General features: G+C 38.9%; 2 protein-coding genes across 5 annotated transcripts; one reads left to right on the plus strand and one right to left on the minus strand.

Annotated features, from left to right (window-relative positions):
• Window positions 1-10,901: 10,901 nt before the first annotated feature.
• Window positions 10,902-13,668, plus strand: LOC127117889 (L10-interacting MYB domain-containing protein). 4 transcript variants are annotated; one of them, XR_007802049.1, is made up of 5 exons: window positions 10,936-11,023; window positions 11,383-11,747; window positions 11,858-12,404; window positions 12,875-12,987; window positions 13,471-13,668. XR_007802049.1 is itself a non-coding variant. In XM_051048016.1 (4 exons), the coding sequence occupies exons 2-3, from the start codon at window positions 11,394-11,396 to the stop codon at window positions 12,398-12,400; spliced, it is 897 nt and encodes a 298-aa protein (XP_050903973.1). In that variant the 5' UTR covers window positions 10,936-11,023; window positions 11,383-11,393; the 3' UTR covers window positions 12,401-12,404; window positions 12,875-13,430. The 4 variants fall into 4 exon arrangements, 3 of the variants coding, with proteins under 3 accessions (XP_050903971.1, XP_050903973.1, XP_050903972.1); XM_051048016.1 differs by lacking the exon at window positions 13,471-13,668 and having other exon boundaries at window positions 12,875-13,430; XM_051048014.1 differs by lacking the exons at window positions 12,875-12,987; window positions 13,471-13,668 and having other exon boundaries at window positions 10,902-11,023; window positions 11,394-11,747; window positions 11,858-12,654.
• On the minus strand, window positions 13,317-14,656 carry LOC127117888 (senescence-specific cysteine protease SAG39). Its single transcript, XM_051048012.1, has 2 exons — window positions 14,120-14,656; window positions 13,317-14,055 (listed from the first exon to the last, which is right to left on the minus strand). The coding sequence occupies exons 1-2, from the start codon at window positions 14,559-14,561 to the stop codon at window positions 13,463-13,465; spliced, it is 1,035 nt and encodes a 344-aa protein (XP_050903969.1). The 5' UTR covers window positions 14,562-14,656; the 3' UTR covers window positions 13,317-13,462.
• Window positions 14,657-14,974: the final 318 nt, after the last annotated feature.

The following is a 14,974-nucleotide window of genomic DNA, read 5'->3' on the forward strand; positions in this document are numbered from 1 at the left end:
ATGATCCTTTTCATACCTTTAAGATGCAGGTGGCCCAATCTTTGATGCCATATCTTCACTTCTTCCTCTTTGGCTAAGGTACACATTGAAGAGTAACCAGTTTCTTGAGAGGTCCACATGTAGCAGCTGTCTTTGGACCTAACTCCCTTCATGATAACTTCATTTTCCTTATTAGTAATCAGACATTCAGTTCTAGTGAAGTTTACATTCAGACCTTGGTCACACACTTGACTGATGCTTATTAGATTTGCGGTCAAGCCCTTAACCAGTAGGACATTGTCAAGGTCAGGAACTCCAGGGCAATCCAGCTTACTCATTCCCTTGATTTCACCCTTTGCTCCATCACCAAAGGTAACATAACTCATGGCATGAGGGTGAAGGTCAGTTAGCAGATTTTTGTTTCTAGTCATATGTCTGGAGCAACCACTGTCAAAATACCAATCTTCTTTGGCTGAAACTCTGAAGGAAGTGTGAGCTATTAGACTTGTAACCTTTGTCCTAGGAACTCATTGCTTTTTGTTGACAGGCATGTGAGGTTTGGATCTTGATTGATATTGAGTCTGCTCAGGGGTAGGATAACCATATAGCTTATAGCAGAAGGGCTTCAGGTGGCCAAATTTTCCACAGTAATGGCATCTCCATTTTTGATGCTTTCCTTTTTGCTGTCTTCCCTTCTGATGTTGAGACATATGATGTGACATCTCGGGTTTGTTTTTAACATGGCTGTACTTAGGTTTGGATTTTGGTTTACAACCAGTGTAACTGCACTCAGCCTTAGATTCATTGAATCCAATGCCAGATTTGTCCCCTGTTATTTGTCCAGTCTGGAGGATCTTGTCTAAGATGTCAGATCCATTGTTAAGCATTCTTACATACTTGGTCATCTCATCTAGTTTGAATTTTAAGAGTATTGCTTCAGTCTTCAACTTGGAGATGGTTTCCACATATTCTTCCTTTTCATTTTCCAGTTGAGCAATCACTTTCCTCTGAGTTTCAACTTGTCTGCACACTCCTGCACTTTTGTTGCACAACTCTTTGTAGGTAGTGGCCAGCTCTTCAAAGGTTACTTCATCATCTCTTGACTCTTCATCAGAACCCCATCTTCCTGTCAATGCAGTCACATGATTTGCAGCTTCTTCTGTTTCACTTCCATCAGACCAAGAAGCAGCAAGACTCCTCTTTTGTTTCTTGAGGTAGGTCCCACATTCAGCTTTAATATGACATACCCATTACACTCATAGCACTGAACTTCTTTGGGCTTTTCTTCAGACCTTGTTCTTCTACCCAGACTGTTGGATTTACTGATGTCAGATGCGATGTTCTTGACATTAGATCTCACATCAATCTTTTTCATAAGTCCGTTGAACTGTCTTCCCAGCATGGCTACCTCTTTTACCAGATCTTCATCAATATCTTGACCACCTTCCTCATCTTCCTCTTCAGTGTTTGACATGAAGGCTATGCTCTTGGCTTTCTTTTCAGATCCATCACATATTCTCATCTCAAATGTTTGGAGAGATCCAATTAGCTCATCAACTCTCATATTTGAAATGTCTTGAGATTCTTCTATGGCTGTTACTTTCATGGCAAATCTCTTAGGGAGTGATCTGAGTATTTTCCTTACTAACTTTTCATCTGACATCTTCTCTCCCAAAGCTCTAGAGGCATTGGCAATTTCAAGGATACTCATGTGAAATTCATGAATATTTTCATCTTTTTTCATCCTTAAGTTTCCAAACTTGGTGGTGAGCAACTGTAGTCTAGACATTTTCACTCTAGAGGTGCCTTCATGAGTGGTTTTAAGAATGTCTCAAGCATCTTTAGCCACTTCACAGTTGTTTACTAATCTGAAGATGTTCTTGTCTACTCCATTGAAGATGGCATTCAGTGCTTTAGAATTTCCAAGGGCTAGATCATCATCCTCCTTGGACCATTGTTCTTCAGGCTTCTTATCAGTAGTGGCTTCTCCTTCCTTAGTAATTACTGGATGCTCCCAGCCTGTTAACACAGTCTTCCAAGCCTTATTATCAAGAGTTTTTAGGAAGGCTATCATTCTAGGTTTCCAGTAGTCATAGTTAGATCCATCCAAAATTGGTGGCCTGTGAATAGATCCTCTATCTCTCTCCATTGTACCAGAAAGTGTTGTCCCTAGATCTCACCCAGAACCAGAGTAGGATGCCTGCTCTGATACCAATTGAAATTCTGGTATCAGATATGAGATGTCGAAGGTAATGTCACGATACTAATATCTGAGTAATGCAAACAGGATAAAGATAGAGAATAGTAATGTAAGAGACACACACAATTATTAACCCAGTTCGGTCCAACTCACCTACATCTGGAGGCTACCAAGCCAGGAAGGAAATTCACTAAAATAGAATTAGTTCAAAGACTCTCCGTACACTTCAACAAGTTACAGTCTTTCTCACCTAATCTCTACCCGTGCAATTTCTACCTAAGCACTCTTAGATATGAGAACCCACTCACTTCCCTACAATCACACCTGTGATCTTAAACAACAATCCCTTGAGAAAAGAAAACACTTTTTAATAACACACTCTTGATTTTACTTCACAGTTTCAATCAAGAAGGCACACTCTTGATCTTGCTTAACAGCTTTGATCAAGAAGACACACACTTGATATTGCTTCACAGCTTTGATCAAGTAGACACACACTCTTGCTTAACAACTTTAGAGTGACAAATTACAACCATAAATCAGACCAATTCAATCATCAATGGATGACTTGAATGGCTTACAAGTCTCATGACTAAACAAGACACAAACCCTAGTTCTCTCTCAATATTCCGCTTAGTATTGGTTGTGTGTTAAAACAGGTTTTCCAAGTCCCTTTTTATAGAAGCATCAACTGGGCTTGGACATCTTGAAAACCCTAAATCTATTTTCCAATCAAATCTTCTCATGACAGTTGGTTAGATCTCCTTGGAAAATAAGTAAATCAGGTTGTAATCCATGATTGAATGCGCCTGCAAATCAGATCTTCAATCATACATAAATTGCCATTAATTGTGCAATCACAAAACAGATAACATTCACTATGAATGTTCTGTGTACAGGATGTCATGACATCGGGTATGACATCCTGGAGTAATTCTTGCATAATTCCATAATTCCATTTATAACTTCCAACAGGTACATACATATCAGATGCCATGACATTGTGTATGACATCTTGAAATAATCCTGCAATGTCATGTCTTCCATTTGGACTCAAGCAGGTACACATCATCAGATTTTTATCATTCTGAAACAATCCTGCATGATCATGTTCTTGAACTCCAGTAGGTACATAGGATATCTCATGTTAAGACATCACACATAACATCTTGTGAACACTCCTTGTTTTACCAAAATTGCTGCCAACACTTAGAATCAATAAGATCTATCAAGGAAAATTGGTTGTCTTAAGCAAGAAGGTTGATAAATCATTTGATCAGATTCTTAGAGAGGTGTATGACACTTTCTACCTAGCGGTCGACCAACTAGAAGTGCTTTTTCCGGGTGTTCAGGTTCCCCGCTCAGAACTCAATCTATAGAAGGTGGTCCATGATGAAGCTTTGGTGGGTGGTTAGGGTGCTCCAAGCCAGAACGGTGATGCATGATTTTGTATAATCTTGATTGAGCGCCACACCTTTATGCTTTCATATAACATGTATGAATGTCACTATTTATTTACCTTTTTCTTGTTTGGTACTTTGCATTTTGTTTAACATTCTTCATAGTCTTTCCGCTATATTGGTAAGATTATTCTGAACTTCATCTCCTATCATTGAGTAATTTTGTGATAGCTAGCCTTGTTATTGCTTTAATTTATTATATTCTTTAACAAAGGACTCATGTTATCTATATCATTTTCCCCTTGTCTCTTCCTTAGGAGGGAACCAACGTGATCTCTAGGACTTTCCATTTCCTATCCCATGTGGTGGGAACTAGCATAATTGCTGAAATTTGTCATTATCCATCCTAGTCGACGGGAACTGGCGTAACTATTGAACTTTATCGTTACCAATCCCAATTGATGAGAATTGGCATAAGTCTTCAACATCATTAGGAATCGTCCCTGATTAGGGGTGGGGTTCCCGTCCTTGCCCCCAACTTTTTATCCTGATTCGAGGTGGATGTCTCTTAGACTCCCTTAGCTACACTTTTGGAGTGACTAGCTCTTAAGAAGGGGTGCACCAACTGCGTCCCAACATGTTTTGTCTTATAGGATCCTATTTCATAAAGATAGTCGGTGCCGCTTCAATTGTAAGTATAATATTATTTGTATTTGAGGTATTGTGTTAGACGAGGGATTCCTTTACTCGATTTTTGAGAAACCTTACAAAATATTTATCTTGCGTATCATTAGGATCTGTACGTGCTCCTTTGTCATTTGACACTAGGGAGTCTGCATGTGCTCCTTTGATAATTGGCTTGAATGTCGACTTTACCTTTGATGGGGTCATGTTCGTGGACATAAAATAATAGATAAGGTAACATAATCAATAAGTGGTTTTTTTACCAAAATAACCCACTTTTTCAAGGAAATTCCCAAAATACCCCTAGTTTCAAAAAAAATCCCAAAATACCCCACTTTTAGGAGGAGTCGCCAATTAAATTGGAGACTCCTCTTAAAACTTGAATGGAGGCGCCAATTGGATTGGCTAGGGCAGGTGCCCTAGCTAATCCAATTGGCGCCTATGTGTAGGTTTTAAGAAGAGTCGCCAATTCAATTGAAGACTCCTCCTAAAATGCATTTTTTTGTGTTTTATGGTATAAGTGAAAGATAAATTTGATATAAGACGACTTGATATTAATAAAGTTTGGAGTTTACACAAAGAAACCTAATGGTGATGACCGGGATCACCTAACCGACCTCCGGTCCCACATCCTCTAGCTACCCTAACCCACGTTGACGATTATGCACTAGTGTTTGATCATCTAAGGGCCCAGGAGCGTCACTACCAACTACAGGAGAAGGTCCGTTGAGGTATTCAGACAAGTCAGCATAGTCTTCAGTATGCATTGATGGTGTACCGCCGTAGCTGAGCTCATGACCCATGCTAGAGAAGTTGGGATGTGGTTGACTCATGGATGGGCGACCGGGACGGTTGAAGGGAGACATGGGTGTGAATGATGCGTCGAGGAAAGGTTGGAAAGGTTGTTGGGGTGTTTGGTAGAGATATGGTTGTTGGATGTTTTGGTTTTGTGATGTTTGGGCTTCTTGGTTACGGTAGGAGGATGGGCGGTTGGTGTTTTGGCTAAGGCGACTTTGGTAGGGTGATGGTGTCGATGCGAAGCGATGTTGGGTCTCAGGTTGATGGTCAATTTGTTGGTGGTGGTATGGGGTATGCTCTTGGTATTGGGGTTGGGTGAATGGCATGTTTTGGTTGTATGTTTGTGTGTTTGTAGAACGGAAAGTTTGAAGGATAGGGGGTTGTGAGTAACCGGGCTGAGAATGTTGTTGGGGGTTAGATGTTGATCCTTCTTGTGTGTGAGTTGCCTGACGTGGGTCGTATAGGTACATATCTTCGGCGATGAACTGAAAACCAACCGATCTGTACCAAGCCATATAAGTACGACTTGGTTTTACCTCAGTTGGCATGACTGCGTCAGTTAACACATGGTCATGACGGTGCTTCCATTTGCGACACTCTGATCTTGCGAAGCTTTGCCATGGATTGAAGTTCCATTGGTCGTTAACTTTACGCAGATGCCATTCTCCTAGGCTAACTAGGGGATCTGGGATATTCTGGACCATACCGAACTGCAGCTTCACACGATCGGTGTTGTGCATCTCCACAGTTGTGAACCGTATTATCGGTGTGCATGCAGTCCATACGACTGCGTCTTCAGCGTTGACCTCATGGTCATGATCCAAATTAAGGTATGGACGCCAAATGAACTGAAATGTGAAAGAAGATAGGATTATAATCAATGTAGAAAAAGTTAACAAAATATAACGAAATAATTAAGTTATTTTGCTTACGTTTGTCGGTCGAAGGTGATCCAACAGGTTGCGATACTAAGTAATACAGTGTATCGGACATCTGTTGTAACTCATACCACGTGCCGACCATTTACACCAAAAAGTAAAAAAAAAATAGTTTGAGGTAATAAACTTTAAGGAAGTAAGTAAAGATATAACAATTTAAACAACTTACTTTTGTGCATATGGAAAAGTGAAAGGGTTGTTATTGACCGGTGCTAGAGACGGTAGTCTTGACCAACCCCATGCTTGTAGCAAAACAGCACATCCAGAAAATGTAGATGTGTGTTTGTGTGAGTTTTTGCACAAGGAGCTATAGAGATAGACTAGACAAACAGATCCCCAACTGTAACTTCCTATTCTATCTACATGTCTAAGTAGAGGTAAGTATATAATATGCATGCTAGAACCACTATCTTCGGGAAATAAAAACGATCCAATTAACAACATAATGTAACACCTAGTTTTTATTATTCGAGCATCTTCGGTAGAATGCTCATCTAAGTATAAACTATTATAGTAAGACTTAAGGCGTGAGAGTAGTATACCTTGACCTCTAGCATTATCATCTAACAAATCAGTGTCTAAGAGCTCCATGCAAATTGAATTTGCATAGTTGGTCTTACCATTAACAAGCTTACCTTCAATGGGTAGTCCTAAAAGCATGTAGGCGTCTTCTAACGTCACAGTACACTCACCGGTTGGGAACCAAAATGTGTATGTCTCTGGTCTCCATCTTTCGCATAAGGCTAGAATGAATTTGTTATCTATGGACCAAGACAAAATTTTGCTAAAATGACCAAAACTGGCGAGTTCAACATAAGGTTGAATCATCGGGTCCATATGGACATATTCGTGGACCCGAGTTGGAAACCTTGATACATCCTATAAAAGAAAGAATAAAAAACTTGACTAAGTTGGTATGTCAAAATAAAATAGGGTTGGTGAAGATGAAAGAGAAAAAGTTAACAAAAGAAAAAACTTACATATGTTGCGATGTTTGCAACCGTTCCTCTATGTGCTTCGCCCATTGTGAGGATAGACATTTTGTCGGGGGGTTGGTGTAGATGAAACTACAAGAAGTTGTTGTAGATGAAATTGTAGAAGAAGTATTGTAGAAGAAGTAGTGAGAGTGATAGTGTGGAAGAAGTGTTGATGGAGTGGATGTATTTATAGGCAAATGGATGAGAGCATGAAAAGTTGTGCTTGCATGGTGTCTCCACTTGAATTGGCGACCATGTGCAACCTTTAAGAGGGGTCGCCATTCAAATTGGCGCCTCCATAGGGACATGCATGCAAGACCTAGGTCTGATTGCTTGGTTTCGAGGTCTGAATCCATGATGTCTCCACTTGAATTGGCGCCCATGTGCAAGGGAGAAGTGGAGGCGCTAATCTGTTTCGAGTGTGTGTCTGCATGTCTGACACGTGGCTGTCTTGTCTCCTGCATGGTGAACAAGTCACTTCTTGATAGCTTGCATGGTTGACACATCATCTTAGAGTATCTTGCATGTCCGACACGTCATTTCGGACTAGCTTGCATGTCTGACACGTCACTCCGAACTAGCTAGCATGTGAGACACTTCACTCATCTATTTAAGTGTCTTACTATCAACATCCAAGACACTTCACTCACATTCACCTACAGTAAGAAAATAGTTTTCATTTGCACAATGTCATCTTCATCATTATACAATGTCAACGTTCACTGCAACGGTGAAACATACGAGTCTGAGCTACATGGTTTTTGTTTTCGAAACACTGATACCATTAGAATCACGATCAAGAGAAATGCAACCTTCTTGCATTTGAAAAAAAGAATACAATCCTTTATAGGATCGGGTATTGTGTCAAAGATCACATATCAAAATCCAATATTTTTTGAGAATGGTCAATGCAAGTATTTCCCCCTTAAGGTACGAGACAATGAAGATGTTGAATACATGTTTGTTAGTCATGAACATTCAGGCTGCAACTGTATTGAGTTGTACATTACTCTTCAACCATGTATATCATCTCAACAGTCTCAACTAACCGATCAGGATGAATCTGGTGAAGATGATCGACAATGGTCAGATGACGTCAACCCAAAAGTAGAGGCAGAAGTGGATGTCGTTGATGAAGAAGAAGAGGAGACCAAGATAAAGGTTGATCACATGCTGAACAATGACGATGAAGATGATGATCAACCACCACCAATACCTCCTAGTCATGTCTACAATCCGCCTCAACATATGACAAATATGGATCTTCACGACGATGAAACATCCAACAGTGTTTTCTATAATCCTTATCCGAGATCAGAAGGCGAATTAAAGGTGGGAGACATGTTTCGTACCAAAGAAGAATGTGTTCTGGCAATCAAAAAATTTCACATGAACAACTCTGTTGACTTTACAGTGAAACGCACTGATTCTAGAAGGTATGTTATCGAATGTCGTAACATGCTTTGTAAGTTTCGTTTGGCTGCATCTTACAAGAAGAAAAACGACTCTTGGGAGATCGCTTCAATAAACCCACCACACAGTTGCATTGCAACTAACGTTGAACAAGATCACCGTAAACTAAGTGCAGCTTTGATATGTCAAGACATTCTGCCGTTGGTTAATAAAGACCCATCAATGAAGGTGAGTATAATTATATCCCATATCAGAACAACATATAATTATACTCCATCTTACAAGAAAGCCTGGATTGTGAGGACAAAGGTTGTTGAACAGGTTTTCGGCAACTGGGAGGATTCATTCAAGGAATTGCCATGGTTTTTATGGGCACTAAAAACATATGTCCCAGGAACTGTGGCAATTATGGAGACAGTGCCAGCGATGATGGCAGATGGAACCTGTGCTACAGGTAATAGAATATTTCACCGTCTCTTTTGGGCATTTGACCCGTGCATCAAAGGTTTCGCATTCTGCAAACCTATTATTCAAATTGATGGCACTTGGTTATACGGAAAATACAAGGGTACTTTGCTCATGGCGGTTGCACAAGACGGCAACAACAATGTCTTTCCCATTGCCTTTGCTCTTGTTGAAGGTGAAACGGTTGGTGGATGGGGTTTCTTTCTTCGACATCTCAGAACGCATGTGGCTCCACAAGCCAATCTCTGTTTGATTTCTAATAGACATGCTGCCATTGAGAGTGCCTACAACAACCATGACAACGGATGGCATGATCCTCCTTCTACACATGTCTACTGTATCAGACACATTGCACAAAACTTCATGCGTGCTATAAAAGATAAGAATCTTCGCAAGAAGGTGGTGAATGCTGAGTATGCTTTAACTCAATCGTCATTTCAATATTATCGTGATGAAATTAGACTGTCCAATGAAGACGCAGGGAGATGGATAAATAACATACCAGTAGAGCAGTGGACAAGGGCATTTGGCAGAGGTTGTCGATGGGGCCACATGACAACAAACATTGTGGAATGCATGAACGGGGTTTTCAAAGGAATTCGAAATCTGCCGATAACCGCCTTGGTAAGATCAACCTATTATAGGTTGGCTTCTATGTTCGCAACCAGAGGTGAAAGATGGAGTGTAGTGTTAATGTTCGGGCAAGTATTCAGTGAGTGTTACATGAAGGTCATGAAAGAGGAGAGCATCAAAGCTAGCACACACGCTGTAATAGTCTTTGACCGTCATAGACAAAATTTTAGCGTCCAGGAAACAATGGGCCACAACGAGGGGAGACGAAATTTAGCCTACGCTGTTAGACTAAACAGAAGTTGGTGCGATTGTGGAAAATTCCAGGCCTTCCGCATACCTTGCTCCCATGTCATAGCAGCATGCACTTATACTCGTCAAGACGCTTACAACCATTTATCTGATGTGTACAAGGCCAACACCATCATGAATGTATATACTCAAAGCTTCTCAGTACTACCAATGGAGGATTACTTGCCTCCATATGAAGGTGATATTGTTTAGCACAATGACGAGATATGTAGAAAGAAGAAAGGAAGGCCAAACAGCATACGTATAAGAACAGAGATGGATTCCACAGATAAAATTATAAGATTATGTAGTATCTGTCGTCAACCAGGACACAACAAGAACAACTGTCCCAATCGAGGAGCATCATCTAGGTCTTAAGCTTTTTGTAAAATTGTATTTCTGTAACATTCAATAATTATATATCATTAAGTTCTTGTTACAACGAGGTGCACAACAAACATCGGTACAAAACATCTGAAAACATTAATATTTCTAACTGATTACAACAATCAAATTGATGTCGTCTCGACCGAACATCATTTCCCTAGCATCCTTATCAGTCTTCATTCGCACCCAACCAAAGATACTGTCAAGTCTCTCAATACTTCTGATTTTTCCCCTTCTGATATTTTCCCATCTAACCAACGAACCAACTCCCTCTTCAGTTGATCGAACGTGGTGATGTTCCAAAACAGCATCAGCATTTGAGGTTTGTCTCTTGCATAAATCACTTTTCCGTATCGGCGACGAACACCAAACATGATAGCCAAATGATTATATGAGATGTGGAACAATTAGTCACACAACGCATCTATTTATAAGACAAAAAATACATTTTCGGAGGAGTCTCCAATTGAATTGGCGACTCATCTTAAAACCTACACATAGGCGCCAATTGGATTGGCTAGGGCACCTGCCCTAGCCAATCCAATTGGCGCCTCCATTCAAGTTTTAAGAGGAGTCGCCAATTCAATTGGAGACTCCTCCTAAAAGTGGGGTATTTTGGGAATTTTTTTGAAACCAGAGATATTTTGGGAATTTTCTTAAAAAAGTGGATTATTTTTGTAAAAAAACCTTAATAAATAGTCATAAAATTTATTAATTGAATATATTTTGGAATATTAAATATATGTTATTTTTATTATTATGAAGAAAAATGAAAATAAAAATTTAAGGACAAATTATTTAAACCTTTTGTTTTATTATTGGCAAACGAGGTTTGTTTACAAGGTTTCCCCCGTCTACTTTCTCTTGCTATAACCTCATCGAAGGATCAATTGTAATCTGAGAGATTGCTGTTCCTCTCAGGTAATTTCACTTTCTTCTCTCTGATTTATTAGGGTTTTGAAAAAGCTCAAAAAGTATGTAGAATTGTCTCTATTAGAGTATTACAGTATATTGAATCAATTTATTTAATGTAATGATTCCATCCAACCTAGAATTATGCTTGAGTTAACATGCATCTGATTCCCATGATTCTGAATCATACAAAGTTTATTTCTTTGCCCTTTTCTATGTCTACTGCCACAGTGTTCATACTCTTATTGGATTTTTTTCCTGAATTATGAGGTTTTGAATCTTTTTGATTTATCACTGTATGCATGTAGAGTTTCATGTTCCTGTGTGGAGTTTGAGTTATAATCCTCTTTTTCGAGTACTTATGTTAGTTAAAACATAGATGGCAGGCCATATTACCAGGTCAAGAAGGCTAGAAACTCAGCAGCTGGAACAGTCAAGGGCTAAGTGGACAACATCACTCACCAAGATACTGGCAGATTTGATGGTTGACCAAGTACACAAAGGGAATAAACAAAACAATTCGTTCAATAAGAAAGCATGGAAATATATATGTGATGGATTTTACAACAAAACAGGTTTGAAATGGGATAGGGAACAACTCAAAAACCGACATTCAGTGTTGAGGAGGCAATATGCTATCGTGAAGTCCATTCTTGATCAAGGCGAGTTTATTTTGGATGAAGCCACAGGATCTATAAGGGCGGATGATGACATTTGGGCTGAATACATCAAGGTATGTTATCCTTAATTTTTCCTTACTTTAGAGGAGCCAAATCGTTTCTAAAGTATCTAGCTCTGTTTTGGTATCGGAGTTTTATTGACCTAACTCTTGGAAAATTACAGAATCATCCTGATGCGGAGACCTTAAAAAGTGGTGGCTGTCCAATCTTTAAGGAGCTATGTACAATATTCTCTGAACCAACAACGAACGGAAAGCATGAAATTTTAGCTATGTCTGAAGGTGAACATACTCCTAGAGCTCCTTGTCCAAAGTTCTTGAGCACACACCAAGAGGAGTCTTCATCTGAATATGATGATGAGGAAGATTCAAATTACACTCCAACAGTTCAACCTACTACACCTACAGCAACTTGCAGTAGTCGCAAAAGAGGGCGTAAAGGAGTTGATGATGCTATTGCGGACGCTATATTGGAGATGGCATCTGCATCCAAGATGAGGGCAGCTGCTATAGAGCAACGTAACTCTAAATACAGCATTGCTGACTGTATTAAGGAATTAGATTTAATGCAAGGTGTTGATCAAAGGATATATTTTGCTGCTCTAGATATTTTCAACAAACCTAATGCAAGGGAGATATTTTTGTCTCTCAAAAAGAATAAACGTTTAACATGGTTGCATCACAGATGTGCGGTTGCACTCCAGTAGATAGGTGGGAAAATATATGAAAGGAAATCCTTTTGGCCAATTTGATCAGTTAATATTGAATTACTCACAAGCAATCTCATCAATATCACGATAGTTCCTTAAGTTTTGGTGTTAAAAGATATTGTTTGATTGAATTAACATGCAGCCATACCAATAATCGAAGCAATCTGTTTCCAATCATGCACTTAAACTTGAGTTAAATGAATTGATCAGTCTTACAGTTTCCTAAAACAATCTTCATTTTTATCAGAAAGTGCAGATTGATGTTCTCATCTATTTTTTAGTCTAAAAGTTGACGAAATGCATGTTTGAAACTTGTCTAGTGAGTTACAAAACATGAAAACAGAGAAGCAATACTTGTTTGTTTTGTGCAAGCTGGCTTGTGTCTGGGTGATAAATCTCAAAACACTGTAACATGTCAAATTTGTTTGGAATTGTGATATCATAATTGATGAGTTTTTCAGTTTTCAGCAGATTTCAGCTATCTCTTTGTCAGCTGCAAGGATTTGGAAACTCAACAATCTACCAGTGTCATGAGTTTGGTAGTCACTATTCTCCATGGAGAAGGTGGAATAGTCTTGATTAAGGTGATGTTCGAAAGAGTTTGTATATGTTTTGCATCAGTTTTTGGAATTTATTTATAAACAATAACCCATGCCTATAATTTTTCATTAATTTAGCCTTCCTCTTATATCTGTTTGACTTGCATTATAAGTCTAAAACCTAAACCAGTGCTGCTTGGATGACAAGTTTTGAGTTTTCCAAAAGCCAGTAGTTGTAAGAGAGAAACAGAAACACTTTCTGAGAGCCATTTGTAAGTTATAAAGGATATTTTTGGGAGTTAAAAATTAGAAAAACAATAGGTAGCATAAGTGTGAATGTTAAATGCACAAGTATTAGTAGTAGATGTATAGGATTTGTTCTTAATATCTTCATTGTATTGATAAATGCACAAGTATAAGTAGTAGATGTATAGAATCTACAATGTAGCTGATAAGCTCACACACAATCACAGTTTAACCCGGATTACAGTTTAGGTAACATAAGTATTAAGTTTGGCATTTATGCAGTAGGGTAAGATGCTTGCATTGCAATGCCACAGAGGCCTTCAACAGCTTGGACTCCCCTTTCCATCATAATGTATCCTTGTTCACCCCAATCAGTTCCCCATGAGTTCTTAACCAACCAATATTTGGTTCCATCATTACTGACACCATAACCCACGGCAGTGACACCGTGATCCAACTCGGTTCCACATGAACCAGTGAAAACACCACTTTTGTAAAACTGAAAGTCAGATCCACTAGCATCAATGGCTACAGAAATTGGTTGATTTGCAACAGCTTTTTGCAGTGCCTGCTCATTGTTGGCAGGGACATCTTCATACCCGGTAATAGTAGCTGCATAGATGGATGCTTTGTTTGTATTGCATGTTCCGTCAACACCCTGATAGGGGTACTCGGCTTCAGTGTCGAGTCCATGATTCTGAATGATGAATTTGAAAGCATCATCCATAAGACCACCTTCACAGCCTTGATCCACACCTTTTGTGTCACAATCAACAAGTTCTTGTTCTGATAAAGAGATCAATTTTCCAGTACTCAACTTATGAATTCCTTCGGTTGCTGCAACAGCTGAAAACGCCCAGCAACACCCTACAGAAGGTAGAGTCAGTCAAATTGGCGCATATATATAATTAAATGCATTATTCATACTTACCACATTGTCCTTGGTTCTTCACAGGTGTCACTGCTCCCTTCTTCCTCCAATCAACTGTTGATGGGATTGCAGTTACATTTTCATACTTAAAATTACTTGTCCTTGTAATTGAGGAGCACATATGCCCCTTGAATTTGTTTCTAGATGCTACGAACTCCTCGTTGGTGAGGTCCGCAAATTCATTAATGCCTAGCTTGTATGGTTTGTTATTATTGGCGTTGTTGAAAGCTTCAATATAATTCACGTTCTCACTGAATGTTTTCAAACTCTTGTCCTTTTCTTGATGATCCTTATAAACTTTGCCATAATGATTCATCCATTGCTCGTGCTTCTCATACATGGAGCTATCTTGGAGAGTACGAGAATTGACTCGAATAGCCACCAATCCAAAGCAAAAAAGTAATGCCAATGAAATATGATATAGTTTATTATTGGCAGCCATGGTAGCTAGTCAAGTGTGACAAAAATGAGAACAAGCTTTAAGGTTGATTTGTCGAGTGTTAAATGTGAGAAAGATGTGTGTTGCTTGTATTAGAGAATGTTGTGGTATTTATAATAGGCAAAACCAGATTAAATTTCAATCACAAATTTGTTTTCTATGACTAAACGTGCTTGCGAGAATTTTCTGAATGAGACCCAATCCAAACGATGCCTTGTGCGTTGCAAACGTTTTGGATTATAAAAGGTGTCATTGTTTAATTCAAATATTAATTACACGTTCATTTTTTGTCTCATTGTTTAATTCAAATATTAATTAAAGATTCATTTTTTAACATCAATACTTAAACTAAATATACCATCTAATTTTTTTTTATGTTTAGAATAAAAACGGAAAAAAAATACTATACATCACAC

Source organism: Lathyrus oleraceus, chromosome 2 (genome assembly GCF_024323335.1).
Source record: "Lathyrus oleraceus cultivar Zhongwan6 chromosome 2, CAAS_Psat_ZW6_1.0, whole genome shotgun sequence".
Taxonomy (NCBI): domain Eukaryota; kingdom Viridiplantae; phylum Streptophyta; class Magnoliopsida; order Fabales; family Fabaceae; genus Lathyrus; species Lathyrus oleraceus.